This window comes from Melanostigma gelatinosum (assembly GCF_949748355.1).
Source record: "Melanostigma gelatinosum genome assembly, chromosome: 10".
In the NCBI taxonomy this organism is placed as follows: Eukaryota; Metazoa; Chordata; class Actinopteri; order Perciformes; family Zoarcidae; genus Melanostigma; species Melanostigma gelatinosum.
In genome coordinates, this window is record NC_136643.1 from 21,999,844 (window position 1) to 22,015,853 (window position 16,010).

Consider the following 16,010-nt stretch of genomic DNA (forward strand, 5'->3'; position numbering starts at 1 on the left):
TCATATCACAGCGGTGCAATACATCCCTTATCCCTTCGGCGCTTTATCACACATATTAATTCTCAACCATCATCAATAACATTTCTTTTTCCCTCTCTTCTTCCAGAGCCTTTCCCCGCCTTAACTCCGGGCATAACCAGTAAGTCCTACTTCCTGTTCCATTTGTACTTCCTGTGCCAAATGTCTGTGCTTTCTGCTTGTTGCTAAGCTCAGCTCGCAGCACTGCACTGTCCCCGAGTGACCTCGATTAAATACAATGTGTAATGTTTATATATAACTACATACATACGTATAACATTTCCAACTAGTCAAAGAATATGTCCTTTATTGATGGATTTTGATTGTGGACTTTATCCACATTTATTCAAATAACGGTAACAACGTTGCAACTTGACGGAATGGATCCACTGCATTGTTTCAGCATGACTCCCTGCATGCTGGGCTGATATTCTTGGTGTAGTTTGGTCTGTTCCTCAGTGAGAAAATTACTATTTTCTGCTCACATAAACACATAGTTACACGTGATTATTTACTACAACAACATTGGCAGGCCGCAATTCCAACAGAGTAACATCAGGGTGTGTTTGCACTTCTCCAAGTCTATAATGGTGTGCAACACGTTGTGTGTGATCTGTTACTGGTATACATGTATGCAACACAGTGAGTGTGCCTATAGTGGGCACAGCAAATTACTGAAATACTTGCTCGTATTTTAAATGAATTTAAAGGTGACATAGGAGCAGAGGTAAAAATCATGAGGTGATGGCTGAACAGTCCCCATCCAGTGGTTTTCTTTGGTTATTAATGAAACTAAAAGAACTTCTGTGTTCTTAACTCAGTCCAACTCTAACTACTTCCTCATTGTAGAGATCAGCACACATTCGCTCCTCGTTCATTCCTCCGTCCTGATTTTCTGTCACCATGTAATCTCTCTCTCTCTCTCTCTTCATTCAACGCCATACGAGGAGCTTCTTTTCTTCCTTCTCTTCGTCTCTACTTCTTCTTATTACAATTTTCTGCCCTTTTCAATATTTTGCTCCCGCTTCTTTCTGCTTCTCTACTTTCATCTGAACCAGTCTTTTTCATTCCCTTTCTTGCCTTTTGTTTTTTTGTTTTTTCTCCTCTCCTCTGCCCCCCTGTTCACCATTTATTCCCCTCTTTCCTTTCCCCCCTCCTTCATCCTTAAATAGGCCAGTCTGAAAACAGATAAAATGGGCTTAGGCAGATTATGCTACTGGTTCGCTTGGTTTCAAAGTCTGGGTTGTGACCTAAAATGCCAGACTGCTTTTGTTTAGACACCCACAACATATTAACATGGGGATTTATAAAGAGCCAGCGCCTTAGTGACACTGAATTTATTCAAAGTTGGACCTAAAAAATATAAATATGTACTTTATTTTACCACTCCGAGTAGTATATCAAGACTTTTATCATTTGTGTGTATTTTTAGTTTTTTGCTGTGTGTGTGTGTGTGTGAGAGAGAGTGTCCATGTGTTCCGAGTGTGTGAAGAGATCAAAAACATTCTTTGAATACTGTCAGGTGCTTGAGCAGCACTTTGTTTTTGTTCACCACATTCAATTTAATAATAAACAAGAATAGCAATCCCAAATATAGTAAGAGCCAAACTCAGAAAACTCTTCTCACCAGACTCGTACGCTGAATATTTGACCTAATGCTTGCGGGTGCTTAGAATATTGGATCCTGAGCAGGTATCATGTGACTCGCAGCATGACAACAGTGTCAGCTCTCACACACGTATGTTTTCACGAGGCTGAGCCCCGGAGAGAGGGATTCAATATCTCCTTTGAGACGCCTGTTGAAAAGTCAGCTAAGAAGTAAAGTGTTGAACTCTATTCAAAACTTACTGCATAGATTGTTAACATACTATTTATCTATAAATGTTTCAGTTGTTACTTATATGTGTGTGTCTTGATGTGGATACTTGATGAGTGTGTGGGTTGTGGCTCTGGGCAGCAGGGTTCTGTGGGTTTTGCTCAATCCTGCAGGTGAGAAGGAGCTTGAAACAAGATTTTGAGTGATGAAGGCATAGAGAGGAAATTGTTAGAAGATAATTTTAATTCAATTAATTTAAATCAAGAAGTCAGATTGACTCCATCCATAGTGAGGACGTGTGAGGAGGAATACAGTGAATTAATTACAGCAACCAATGTATTTGAATTGTATCCTATTATAATCTTCATCTATAAAATGGCGAGTGCGCGGTGGACAAAAGCCACCAAAAATATATTAAATTAAATGAATTAATCGACCCAAAATCTCACATTCATGGAGAAACTTCAGGAGATCTGTCGATCAAATGTAAAGTGTGATGTGTGATTATCGCCTGATGTGATCCTCGGCTGACAGTACGATGGCAGCTTCATTGTGGTGTGACGTGAACCACTGTGTTGGGTTTTTGTATCCATCGCAAACAAGGAGGCACACTGACCGACCGTGCTACACATACACATGTATATATATATATACACACACACACACACACACACACACACAGAAAAGAAGCTAATTCTGGCTTCAGTTTGACGAGAGAGCTCTCACACTTCCAGCTCCACTTTATCTCATTGCAGATAAGGAAAGGCTGTTGATGTGTAAAGTGTTAGACCTTGAATGAGAAAAAGATCAGTGATTCAGAAACTCTAGTAACCAAGGTTCCTTGAAAGCCACACTTTTTAGCTCACGTTGGGAGTGGTGCTCTTGAGAACATTTCCCCTTTGTTCCCCTTTGGATGAAAAAAAAAGAAGCAAAGTAACGGTCAATTTTTGCAGCCCTAGAAATCATCTGTGTCTTAATCCACTGATGCAAAGGCTCTCTGCTCAGGCTGCTTCGAGCACAGCTTTCCAATCAAAGCCAATTTTAAACCCTTAAAGAGTTCGTCTGAACTTCTTTTTCTTTTTTTTCTTTTAAAGGCAAAATTAAGCTCACTGGTTTCCTTGAGGTTCTGTGTCTCTGCACCTCTTCTGCCTCTGTCCTTTCATTATTGCTCCTCTCCATCTACTCCTTCCTTTCCCCGCCTCTATTTCCTCTTTCTTTTGACCTTTCTTTTCTTTTTCACGTTCTATCTTTCTTCCGTTCTCTCCCGTTGTCTTTCTTTCTTCCACACAACCTCTCTCTCAGCGGGTTTCTTTCACGGTGAGTTGACAGAGTATTGAAGTTTCAGACAAACCCTCTAATGCAGGATTAAAGATATCATGGCAGGATTAGCTCTCTCCCTTCACTCCCCCTCCCTCCCCTCTCTCCTCACTTTCTTCAATCCCTCTCTATTTCACTCCATTCTTTCTTCCTATAATGCCTCCTCTTCCCTTCTGTAATTTCCCTCTGATTTCCCCTCTCCATCTATTTCTCCCTCCACTCGACTCCCTTCAATGTGATCTCGCCCGGATAAAAGCAGCTGCGTCCTGCCGAATACAACCACCTAACACCCCACCCTTTTGTCCAACTCAGCCAGTCACTGCATAATCAAGGCTTTGCATTCTCCGATCGAATCTGAACGCATCGCATGAGCCTCTTACTGTCAATGTGCAGCTAATTGTTGTGTTGTTTGCATCAGCCAAAAAACACAGCATAATCTACATGCATCAGTACTTTTTTTTTGATAAAGAATGAAGATTGAAGATGACTTGGAGTATGCAGTTGGGTGTTTAAATGTTGAGAAAGTGAGCTACATCTGGAAGTTGTGTTGCCTGCAGTAGATCTTATATATTGTGTTTAGTTGAATAACAGCAAGAGACATGATTGCAGCTCACTGCTGCAGTAATTGACCATTCCCTGAATGCCACCCCCCTTAGTTACTGTTAGGCCTGTCAAGCATTTCATCCTCGCCCAACATGTATGCAATTTACAAAACAATGGCAGAGTTAACACTTGAAATCCTTCGTACTTTCTGAAACAATAGCTTTTTGATTTTAGCCGGAGGGAGACAAAAGCAGTCTTCTCATTTCTCGCTGGCTGTCATTAGTTCTACCGGCTGAGGTGGCAGATTTGATCAGCTATTGCTCGTTAGCGAATCAAAGCTGCATCCGTGCAGAAGACAATCCTAGTATTACAAAGAGCAAAATGTAAAGTCAGACATTCTAACGTAACCATACACAGTATGTTTGAAACCCCACAAACTAAGCTAGTAGTTTAGTTTTAGGTACCTAGGTAATGATGTGCCAGTAAGCTATGAAATCAATCCTTGTTGCTAAGCTAGTTAGCGAGACATGCTATGGATTGCATCTTACGATAGCGCAGATAAACACTGTGTTTAATCCATTCCTTATTTGTTTACTCGTAGGTTTTGGAAGGGCTACAAAATAACACACTTGATTTCAGCACATGCAGAAATCTAAAGCTTGACAGATGCAGAGTAAAGGTTGCTAAGCTATGATTTAACAATCACTGTTTGGGGGAGGGGTTTCGAGAACAGTCAATTCGACAGCTTTTGACTCTCCAATTGGGTCTGCATGCCTGCCTCCCTCGTCCGTAGTGCCAACCAGTAATGTGTCCTCCTGCCCTCCAGGGGGTGCCATGTCTGGGATGGAGCCCACAGTAGACACAGTGGCGGTGCAGCCCGTTCCTGCCTACTGGTACTATGTGTTGGCGGGAGGTGCTGCCCTCTTGCTGCTGGTCACTGTAACCGTGGTGGTGACACTGTGCTGCCATCGGTACCACTGGGCGCCCAAGAAGACCAGCGCTAGTCATCATCATTCAGTGATGTACCACAACAGCCAGCATCCAAATCAGCCAAGTCACCAAAACTGCTACCAGAACCAAAACCTCAGCTATAATCTGGTCCAGAGCCCGAACCAAAACCACCTGTACCCAGGTACCGGGCCGATTCTTGACCCCATGCTCACCATCAGACTGGAGAAAGACGACGGCTGTGATTCCCAGTGTTGAAAACAACTGGACTGTATGTGAATGATATCATTTTATTAGAATGCTTTGTTCAAACAAAGCGATTTAAAGGGTGTCAAAACCCCCTGAAATACATGATCAACAGCAGTGTTCAGCATGACGAGAATCTACATAGAAGAGACACTGCAGCTCCTGTTGCTGATGACTGATTGAATTAGCTGATCAGCATGCACCTTTGCTAAACTTCCTTGTGGGCTGCCACTGGCAGAAGGAAATTGTGAGAACTTCACCATCGCTGGGGAGAGTCGATGAAAGAACTTTAATTGCCAATTGTGAAGGCTGATGAGGGCCTGATAACAACATTACATTGCCACTTTTTTGATGAACTTAAGAGCCTACTGGCTTCTACAGCTGCACCCCAACTTGGTAGCCTGGACATGAAGACTGCCTAACAAACTGTGGACAAAACATATGTACATGCAGCGTTGAAACAGCATATTTTCTTCTTCTACAAAGCAGGAAATGTCTGTCTGCCCTGCTCTGATCTGCAACTTGGACACTGCCTGCCTCCAAATACTCTGTCCGACAGAGAAGGGATTTACACAGAGGTACAGGGAGATAGAAGTGTGTGCTGCAGAAAGAAAGAAGTCTATTTCTCTGGGTCTGAATGAAGCTGCTGTTTGTTTGTCCACTAGCCTTTGAGAGACCGAGAGTGACAGAGACAGATTAAGAACAGAGAAGGAAGAGGGAATGGGGAGAATTAGTGCTGCCGTCCAGCCGTGACAGATAGACGGCTGCACATCCAGTGTGGGTGTCTCCTTTGGTCTGTGAACGGGGAATCAGTGTTGTGCTGTTCTCTGTCTGGTTTACACTGGGGGGGGGGGGGGGGATAGGATGAGACAGCTTACATCGCATCCTGCAGACCTAGAAACAAAACACTGTCTCGGCATCGCAACACACAAAGGCTCAAAAGGCTCATACGCATATGCACGGACACTTAAAAACTTTTCAGCGTCTAATAATTGAGTCTGGCGTGTTACCCCGAGTGCATTCTTCAAAACATGCTGATATGCCTTTCTTAAAAATGTGCTTTAAAACTCTTACCTCTTCGCCTCCAGAACGAGGTGGTGCCTCAGTGTCAAATCGGAGTATGAATGGACTCCATACAGTTTTGCCTTGATCATATAAATAATCCAATGCCTGTCTGTTAATGTTCAAATCAAACATCGTTGTATGTCCCGCGCACACACACAGACCGGATGAATGAAACAAATCAAAAATCATATGTGTCGAGTATCTAAAGACGCAGTCTTACTTTTCTTTCAAGTCTGTGCAAGTTTAAATATTTTCTGTTCGATCTTTTTTGCGTGTCATCCGATGACAAATCAATAATTTGTGAAAATCTGAATGTTTTGCATATTAGCCTGGTGACCTGACAATGTGGTCCACTTGGCTGCTCAGTTTGGCTTCTATTCAACAGGTGAGACCAAACAAATGCTGTGGGAAAGAGCTGCTTACTTATGAAGGGTTTTAAAAAAAAAACACTGATCCAGGATCACCGGCCATTTATTTGTATCATTTCATTTCCTATGAAATGTCAAATAAGACGGATTCCAGTGCAGCACTACCGTCACGCAGATGTTTTCTGAATCATCCGTCTCACCTTATGTGTGTTTTTATATTACGCAGATGTGTTTACGATGTTTTGCAATGTTGAGAGTAACAATAGCACCTTTCTGCTGCTCGATGATGATTTATTGAAGTATTTGATGATTTGTTACAATTTCTTACATTTACTGTGAATCTTAATAGAAACTTATACGTTGAGTGCTCTACTGGTTTTCATTAAATAGAACTTCTGTCTTTGCAATTACATGTAACAGGATGCCTACATGTGCTTCTGGTGTATAATAGTTATACAATGTTGATTTATTTTCTACTCGCTGACTATTGTTTCAATGCAACGGTCGGACACATGTATTTATGTTGATTGTGTTCACTGAGATGATCTTAACAACGTTACTTATGTTGAAGCCATTTTGCAACAAAAAAATGTTTGTACTTCATTTAAAGCGTCCAGCTTCAAGCTGTTGTGGGATATTGATTCAGATGATGTTAAAAAAAAGTGTCATTTAATTTGCTTGGTTTTGGTTTGAAAAGCCCAGTGTCAACTTCCAGTCAAATCCACGTCTGTGAAACCGGGCGCACCACTGTGGTGCTTATTTCCTGGGATTCTCAGCAGCTCACCATTTTATGTTGTGTGCTACCCCCCCCCCCCCCCCCCCCCCGCACCATTTTTTTGTTCATGCTCGAATCCCCCAGCCTTTTTTTTATCAAAACCCGCCTGTTCCTATTCTACTCCTTCCCTTCGTTGCAAATCCTTCCAGTAAAAAAAAAAAAACACTGGAGAGAAAATGAGAGGCAGAAAAGGAGGAGAGCAACATCTCTCAGAGGAGCAGGGCCCGTTAAGCGAGCCCCCTTTCCCTCCAAAGAATGCGCCCAGAGATGGAGGAAGATGAAAGAAGTTTTGAAAAAAAAAAAAACCTGCTCTCTATACTTTCTAAAGATAGATTTTTCTTTTGCTCCGAGAGGAAGGCTGACAGGGAGGCAGGTTGCAGTTTGGATTGAAGGAGGGAAAGACTTGGAGGAGGGAGGGCAGGTTGTTTCAAACACAAACGCAGATGAAAGAAGTCTTTTGGCAGAATGGACAGTGTGATGGAGACGCACATTAAACTCACTGCACGCACACAATCTAACAAACACAAACCTGCAGCTCTCCATATTGACTTGTTCCATCAAATTGTGTCTCGGAAAATGTGGTTTTGTGCTTGAGTCAACAAGTATTTTCGTTATATTATGCTTTCGTATCCCTCTCCCTTCCATTTCAATCGACTTGTGCATGATTTACACATCACATGACTCACTGTAGCGGCCCTGCGCTGTAACCCAATCAATGCAGGTCCGAAATTCAAAACAGAGAAATGATATATGACTGTATTTATGTTGTGCTACCCGTGCACTTTTCTCTTTCATTCTCTCTCTCTCTCTCTCTCTTTCCATCAAACTTTTTGCAAGATTTGGAAAATGCGCTGGCGTCTCTTCACGCAGCGCTTTTAAATCAACCTCCCTCTCCCTTCTCCATCACAGACTACTTTGAAGCCCTTTAATAGTTCTAATTAGTTAATGGAGCTTATTGCATTCATAAAACCCTGCGGTAAGCATTTCTAGCCCTCAGGCCTTTCTTTTTTTTCTGCCCTCCTCCTTCTCTGCTCCTGGAGAAATATTACGAGTGAAAGCACTCTAACAGGTCCTCGGGCCCCCACTGGAACAGCGTATGGTGCCAAAGAGCCATCCATGTCTTTTCCTGAATTAAAAAAAAAAGCCCTCTTTTTTTTCCTGTCTTTGCTAATTGGAGAGTGGAGATAAAATGGGGCTACAGGGAGTTTTAATCTCCTTTCAGATCCGCGTGATGATTCTTCTCAGGATCCTAGCCTTCGGGCTTTAAGCCAGGATCATTAGAAAGTGTTCAACAGTCGTCCAAAGACTGTCCGAGCATCTGTCTTTGCTTTATCCTGCTTCTTTTGCTTTCCTCCCGTTGATTTAATGTTTCGTTAACTGTGAGAAAGGATAAGTTCGAGCCCTGAGGGTCTGTTGTGAGACCGTACACATTTACCAGAAGACTGATTCGATGCTTCCATGTGCATGTACTACACTAAGTGCAGTCTTACATGGCGAGTGCATTTCAGTAAGAGTTCCAGAAGATAATGTAATTTACAGTGTGACGACTGGGATTAGCCATATTCAGCTAAACAGGTGTTACTGTGCACAGTAACAGCATTTTTTAAATATATATAATAACATTACAGCATTGTTTTATTTAGTTGGGTGGTTCAGACAAACATTTGAAGACATGTTGAAGTTTTCCAGGCGTGTGCTCCTTTGTTCTCATTTCTCCCCTTTCGCCCTCAATTTCGGTGATGTGAAATCTCACATTTTAGGGGTAAAGTGCGATTTATTTAGTAAAACCTACCTTGATGATGTCATTTTTAATCAAATGAATCGATGATGTTATTGTTCTTTGATTTCTTGTTCAAATAATTGAGGTTTTTTTGCTGATCAGAAAGACCTTTCTTCATGTAAATCTGTTGGCTGCAGCACAGACTGGCCTTTCTGGAACATGGCCTCAGCAGGGGGATGAACTTGAACGAGTTTTAAATTCAAACTGTGACTCGTTTAGATTCAAGCTCAACAAAACCAGCCTTGAAGTGGTAAACTGCTTAAACGTTCATCCCTGGCTGCAGCCTCCTCATTGATGTATTTCCTCTCTGCCTCTGTGAAAGAAAGACCTCAACTTTACGATTGTCTGTTTGACTTGCGCTGGATTTTGCGGTTGTGCACTTAAAGCAAATTAAATATTGAACTCCGGAGAAACATACAAAACCCAGAGGCACACATGCTCAATCCCACAATCAAATAATTAAATAATCAAATTCCCAACAACCATCAACATCGGAGAATGAATACGCTCCATTCAGCGTAGGGTTTATTGGTTGCTGTAATTTATTCAGTTTATTCTCTAATTGGGTTTGGAAGCCAGCTTTGGGTCAATTTTAAACAATTAAAGATTTCATTGATTCACTTTTTGAACTTCAAGGAAATTACCTCATATTTAACACATGAGCAGATATCTTCATTTCACAGATAGCAGGTCTCATTTAAAAGTATTCACCTCTTATCATTTACAGACGGGAGAGTATTGGAAGTTCGTAAAGGCTGTTTATAGAAGACTTAGGTCTTCTATAAACAGCCTTTACGAACTTCCAATACTCTCTCTAAGTCTGGATGCCACATGTTAAAATTGTCTCATAGAAAAAATTGACCTTATCTAACTGAGGAAATGAGGCTCCGTATCTTTTTTTCATATCAACTAAATTAGTTTTTCACCTCATGTCCTTGAAATATCTATTACGGTTTCACTCCATAATACATTTTTGGTTGCTTTGCCGCAGCAATAAATGATTATCAGCTGCTCAGATATTGCTCTTTTTTTCCTGAGGATTGTAATATAATTTGCCTTGAATAAAAACTGAGTTGAGCTTCCAGACCCTTTAAAGCCTTGCACTTCGGCCTGCCTCAGAAATAGAATGTGGTATTTTAGCTTGTTGAATTTCATGGTCTTGGAATAAAAAGAAAATATATTGTGGGGAATGTGAAGGTAATAAAAGTGATATTTTTCTATGAAGCGGTTGTGGGTATCTTTTTTTCACCATTCGGTCTCTCGCTCTGTCTCTCTCTCTCTCTCTCTCTCTAAATAAATAAATAACACGGTTTAAACTGTAGGCGATCTCTTGCCTGATATCTTCACAGTCTGAACAAGATCCCTCACTCTTTGAACTCTTTCAGCTGTTTGTGTAGTTTGATTTCCATCTACAAATGTAGCTTGTGAGCTGACAACATAAGGGATGGAGTGATGGTATCACAACATGTTGTGGACTCTTGAGTAGCTCTGGCTTGACTGGATGTTTGAGATTAATACTGTTCTCTTCTGATCTTTTTAACAGATCCCAGGCCTATGGATTTTGGAAACGATCATGTTTACAACCACAAGCCCCCCAACAATGGAGGTGAGGTTTGAAGTCCCCTTCTCTCCCTGTCGTCTCAGCCCGAGGCTGCACTGGCCGTTTTACAAGCCTCACTCAAATACCAGAGAAATAGCTCTTAAAGCAGAGGCATGCCCATGGCTCTTCCTTTTACTTGTGATTCCACAAGAAAAAAGCCTGTGGCAACAGTGACAGACAACCTCTGGTGTGTGTGTGCGTGTGTGTGTGCATGTTGGCATGTTGGCGTGTGTTTCCTCTCCTCTTTCATGTTCTGTGGCAGACAAAGTGAGACAGACACCTTCCTCCTGGGCACCTAGAAAACATCTGTCTGTAACAATCACGGTTTACTTTCCGCGTATGTAATGCGCCTGTGTGTGTGTGTGTGTGTGTGTGTGTCCACATGTATGTGTTATTATCCCTTGTTTCTCCCAGCCCCTTGACAGATACAAGAAGAGTACTCAGCCTTTACCTCACGAAACAAGTCTGTTTACTGTCTGTTTATTGCTTTCCGCTGTGTGTCTCTATCTATGTGTGTGTGTGTGTGTGTGTGTGTGTGTGTACTGTGTTCTGCCATGAAACACTCTAAATGCAGTGCCTAATTGCGGATTGGCTTGTTCATGTGTATACATTCATTAAGTGGATTAGCCTGATCGCTTATGCCAGCTAGATGTGCACACTTCAACACACACAAGACACACCGGAGAGCACCTTAAAAGTAATTCATTGCATTATGTTTCCAAACTTATGAAGTCAACAATAACAACCGGGGTAACAGAATTAGCTGTTCTTGAATAAATCGGCCATGACGTCGGGGTATTTGCCTCCGATACAGTTGAATTCTTAAAGCGAGGCGATGCGACTGTTGAAGGAAGAAAAACCACAGTCCTTCCATCCAACGTTGAAAACGTGATCCATAAGCAGTAAAACGCACCCTTGCTCACTTCACTACACTCAAGGGATTTGCTGCTGCAGCCTGACTGAGTGTGGAATAAGCAGTAGCCTATTGTGGCTAATGCTAGCTAATTTACGATAGACATTGCTGTATAAGTGACATTAAAGAGTCAGTTCTGACTTTCTGACTCTTCTCAGCTTGTGCTACCGTTACATTACAATTTTAACATTGACCAGTATCTGTAGTAAATGACAGTATATTGCTCTGAAACTTAATTATGTTCAGATATTTTCTCTAAAGTTTCCTGTTTCGTCTCCAGACTATGTCTTCCCAGGTTGGCCGTCCTCCTTCTCGACCCCCTCCTCCTCTGATGTGGACCCCTCCTCCGTCACCCTGGTGTCAGACAAAGACAAGGACAACGCCTGGCTGTACACGCTGGACCCCATCCTCCTCACCATCATCGTGATGAGCTCGCTGGGCGTGCTGATGGGTGCCGTTTGCGCAGGACTGCTCCTCTACTGCACGTGCTCCTACAGCGGCCTTTCCTCGCGCTCCTCCACGACACTGGAGAACTACAACTTTGAGTTGTACGACGGGATTAAGCATAAAGTGAAGATAAACCAGCAGAGGTGCTGCTCAGAGGCATGAAGACGAGGAGGAGAATTCGAGAGAACGATGGGGGGGGGGGAAAGACACGTCCCGTGAGCTCCTGCAGAAGTCAATTTGTTCTGTTCTCGGTTTGGACAAAGAAAACACAAAAAGGAAGCACTATCTGTTATTTCCTTCCCCAGTGTCAACTTTCCTAATATCCTGCTCTGATGTCTAAAAGGGGTAACATTCATCCCGGAGTTCCCCCTATTTGTGTGCCAGTGGGAACTTGTGACATTGATATCCCCCACATGCTATGAGGCCTAAACTGGGGGAACACCTGACCCCAGTTCCCCCCCTTCCCACAGTACCACATCTCCTCCGCCTGCAGGAGAGAGCCTGCTCGATAAAACGCCTGTGAATGAATGAAGGAATGAATATGAATGACAGATCTACCACAGAATATAACAAACCCCCGCCACTGCAATGAAGCGAGGAGAAAGACGACAGCACCCTTGACAATCTAGACATTTGGACCACAAATGACGGCACAGTCTGGGGTGTTTGGTAAAAATGTTGGTAATGGAATTCTTAATGAAGAAGAGAATTCCATTAACTACTTTGCAGAAGTCATTTTGTCCTCATCGGCTTGAATTTGAATGTGGCCAATAGAGACGGCATGCTGAAATACAAAAAAAAAAAAACCTCCAGCTTCTGACTGTTGGTGAAGACTTCAGCACCAGTGGACCATTTAATGTGGGTACCTGTGACTCGAATGAATCTAGATTTCTAAAGGTGAAGAAGAAAAAGAGGATGAAAAAGGACATTTTCTTTTTGTTTTGTTTCTGAAAGTTTTCGATATGAGTTCTGGGACTTTCAAATGTCCATTAATGCCACATGGCACTCGCTTGCTCCTTTGTCTGCGCTTTGTGAAACCAGTGGCATAGAAGAGTAATGGTGACTGTTTTTGTTATGTTTTAGACTTGTGTCTGGGGGAAAAAAAAAAGTTAAAGAAATGCCAGCTTCAGTTCGTAGCCGCCCTGTAGAGCTCTTACGCCATTTTTAGACTTTCTTTAGCATTGTGTTGGACTTCATGGTCTTAATTGTTACTTCAGCCCTTTTCCATTTTCACACATTTTCCACTATAGATGATCAGTCTTTTAAAAGAGTAGAGGAAAGGTAAAGGAAGATGGAAGACAGAAAATCAGAGATTTATCTAAATCTAACATGCTGTTATGGAGTCGTGCTTTAGATTCAGTATTATAGGGTTTGTCTTTGGTATATATCTATATTTTTTTGCTTTTGAGACTGTATGATGCCCAAATGATGGACAGACACTGTGTGAACAAAATGTCAGTGATTGTTTTATTGCAACCTATGGATTGCCAAAGAGCTGTGTATGTGCACAGGGGGTCAGAACAAGTGTTAAAAGAGGCAGGGTGGCGAACGGACTGAGTGATGGATCACCCTGCCTTTTACCCGCCGCTCGTGGCGTCACCCCTCTGAATGAAGCACGCTTAAAAGAAAACAGAAGAAGAAGAAGAAGGGATGACTAAAGGAGGAGAGTGGAAATACCGTTGACTTTCTTGGACACACAATCGAGCCTTAAGCTAAACTGCAGTATACGCTGTATCGGAGGACAGCCATCGAGGAGTGCCAGTGCTGCTGGAGAGACTGACGAACAGGAGGAGACACATGCAGAGAGAGAGAGAGAGAGAGAGAATATGTTAACATGCAGCAGAAGTCTCATCATTTATCCAACAAACATCAAACATTTTGGCATTATGCAGCTTTCTCCCAACAGTTACATTCATGTGTCACCATTTGACTTCAGCTTTTTGGTGGAAACTTAAAGGTACCCCGTGGAGCTTTTGACCACTAGTAGCGCTACTGAGCAACATTTCCATTTTGCTAGTATCTGATGCATGCACACAAGCATGCAGCAACATGGTTTCACACTATTCCAGTGATGAACAGTTGGCAGCGGTTACATGCCATGAAAAAGCGAAGGAGAAGAAGACCGCAAGCTAGCAAGAATTTTTATTTATTCGTGAGGGGAAAAATGGCTTTGAAATTGTTTTTTTCATGAGGAAGGAAATGGATTCAACACATTTCTTCAAAGATACACACAATGTGTAAATGTAACTTTTTGTTTTCTAGAAAGCTCTACCTTTAGTGCCTACAAAAAGTAAAATATCAACATATAACTTAAGCATATCTGCAGCTCAACACTTTTGACAACTAAAACATATTTTGAGTTTTTATGGTCATGGTAAGACAACTCAAAGCGATTTGTAAAAGTTTTGGAAAGATTTTCGTCCGAGGTGAAAAATTAGTCAACACTGACTTAAAAAACAAACTTCAATCCGCTTTAATACTAATTTTGTACGTCTGAAAGTACGTACTCTGTACGTATGAATGTAAATCATGGGAGACTGTTGCATTGTGGCTACAGACCAATAAGATGAACAAACATCTAATGAGACTGTCAGGTGGAATGTGACATAGAGAGAAACACAACCACGACTCGGAGTGAACGACAAACAAAGACACAATACAAGAGACGGATAGTAAGGGAGAGTCAGTGACCTAGACAGACATCTTAGAAACTGTAATTGGAGGACCAGATGCTGTCCTGTCGGCTTCGTGCTTTTCTTTCTCACCCTGCTCGGCCACAGCAGATGGTCAATCACAGAAAGTAATTTTTGCGTTTACTGAATCTAAGTCACATTTGTTGTTGCTCCATCTCTCTTTCTGCCTTTCTGTCATCTCTCCTTGTCTGAGGGCATGCATGGATATAGCCAGGAGAAGCATTGGGATGAAATTAAAAAATATAATAGGGGGGGGGGGGTTATTAAAAGGTGTTGAAAGATGATCATAGAAGGAGAGATAAGGGAGAGAACAATGGAGAGAGAGAGATGGAGGGTTGTTTTTGTCCAAACTGCGTTTTCATTGGACCATTTTCCAAGTGCCTTGGAGCTTATTATGTCTCTCTCTATTTCTCTCTCTCTCACACTTTTACCTTCTGACCTTCTGGAAGTCAAGATAGCATTACCTCTTCTGTCTCGATGGATACACACATATACACCCTGAAACACACCCACACACACACAGGCAAATGCACACTATATTGAGACATACACGCACACCTGCGGCACTGGTCAGATAACTAAAACTGTTGTTTGTAGACTTTGTACAGAAGAATTTCTTTTTTAATGTTATTATTATTTAATAAAGGCTAAATAATAAGTGATTTGGTTCTGGGTGTTTTCATTAAAAAAGTCATGGTATATTGTGTCATAAAAATGTCAAGAAAGTAATTGTATAGCATTACATTCAAATGTTAATATGTTGTATTTTTAATTGATGAATTAACAAAGTCAGTATAGTATGTCACTACAAAGTCATGAAATATAGTATGTCATAAAAAGTGATAAAAAGCTCTTCAAGAGATATGACTATAATGATAATTTATTGGCAGTATGCGTCACAGGGTTCGTCTATTTGCTATACAAGAGAAGCATGACTGAAGAAAAACAGTAGCAGTCGTGCATTTAGTAATTGCATGAGAAGGAATGTAAACAGCAGCGCGGTCCATCTCGGTCCATCTCCTCTCGTCCCGCTGGAGTCCTCGTCATGCTGTCAAGTGCTGCCCAATCCGGGATGCCAGGATGGAACCAGTTCTTTCCAAAGATTTGGGCGCAACAGTCACCGACTTCTCTTTGCTGGGTTAGCCTTAAGTCATATTTCATTCATCTTATGTTCCTGCCACTCGACATTAACCAGGAACAGACTGGGTGCTGGAATAGACTTTGGTCATGGCTGGGTTAGTGTAGTATGTCATACAAAGTCATAGTATAGAATGTCATAAAAGTTATAGCATAGAATGTCATAAAAAGTCATAGTATAGAATGTCATAAAAGTCATAGCATAGAATGTCATAAAAAGTCATAGTATAGAATGTCATAAAAAAGACAGTATAGTATATAGTCTCTCTCTCTCTCTCTCTCTCTCTCTCTGTCTCTCTCTCTCTCTCTCTCTCTCTCTCCCTCTCCCTCTCTATCTAAGGGGT

At 41.8% G+C, this 16,010-nt stretch overlaps 1 protein-coding gene across 2 annotated transcripts in view; it reads left to right on the plus strand.

The window, feature by feature from the left end:
- LOC306783491 (neuropilin-2-like) overlaps nucleotides 1-15,169 on the plus strand; it is an 88,849-nt gene extending 73,680 nt beyond the window's left edge. Inside the window, exons 16-18 of one of the 2 annotated variants that reach the window (XM_079277161.1) lie at nucleotides 107-139; nucleotides 10,420-10,482; nucleotides 11,670-15,169. In XM_079277161.1, the coding sequence (XP_079133287.1) occupies nucleotides 107-139; nucleotides 10,420-10,482; nucleotides 11,670-11,998 (425 nt within the window). In that variant the 3' untranslated portion in view covers nucleotides 11,999-15,169. The remainder of the gene's footprint in view (nucleotides 1-106; nucleotides 140-10,419; nucleotides 10,483-11,669) is intronic. The other variant, XM_079277162.1, reaches the window with a different exon arrangement.
- Nucleotides 15,170-16,010: the final 841 nt, after the last annotated feature.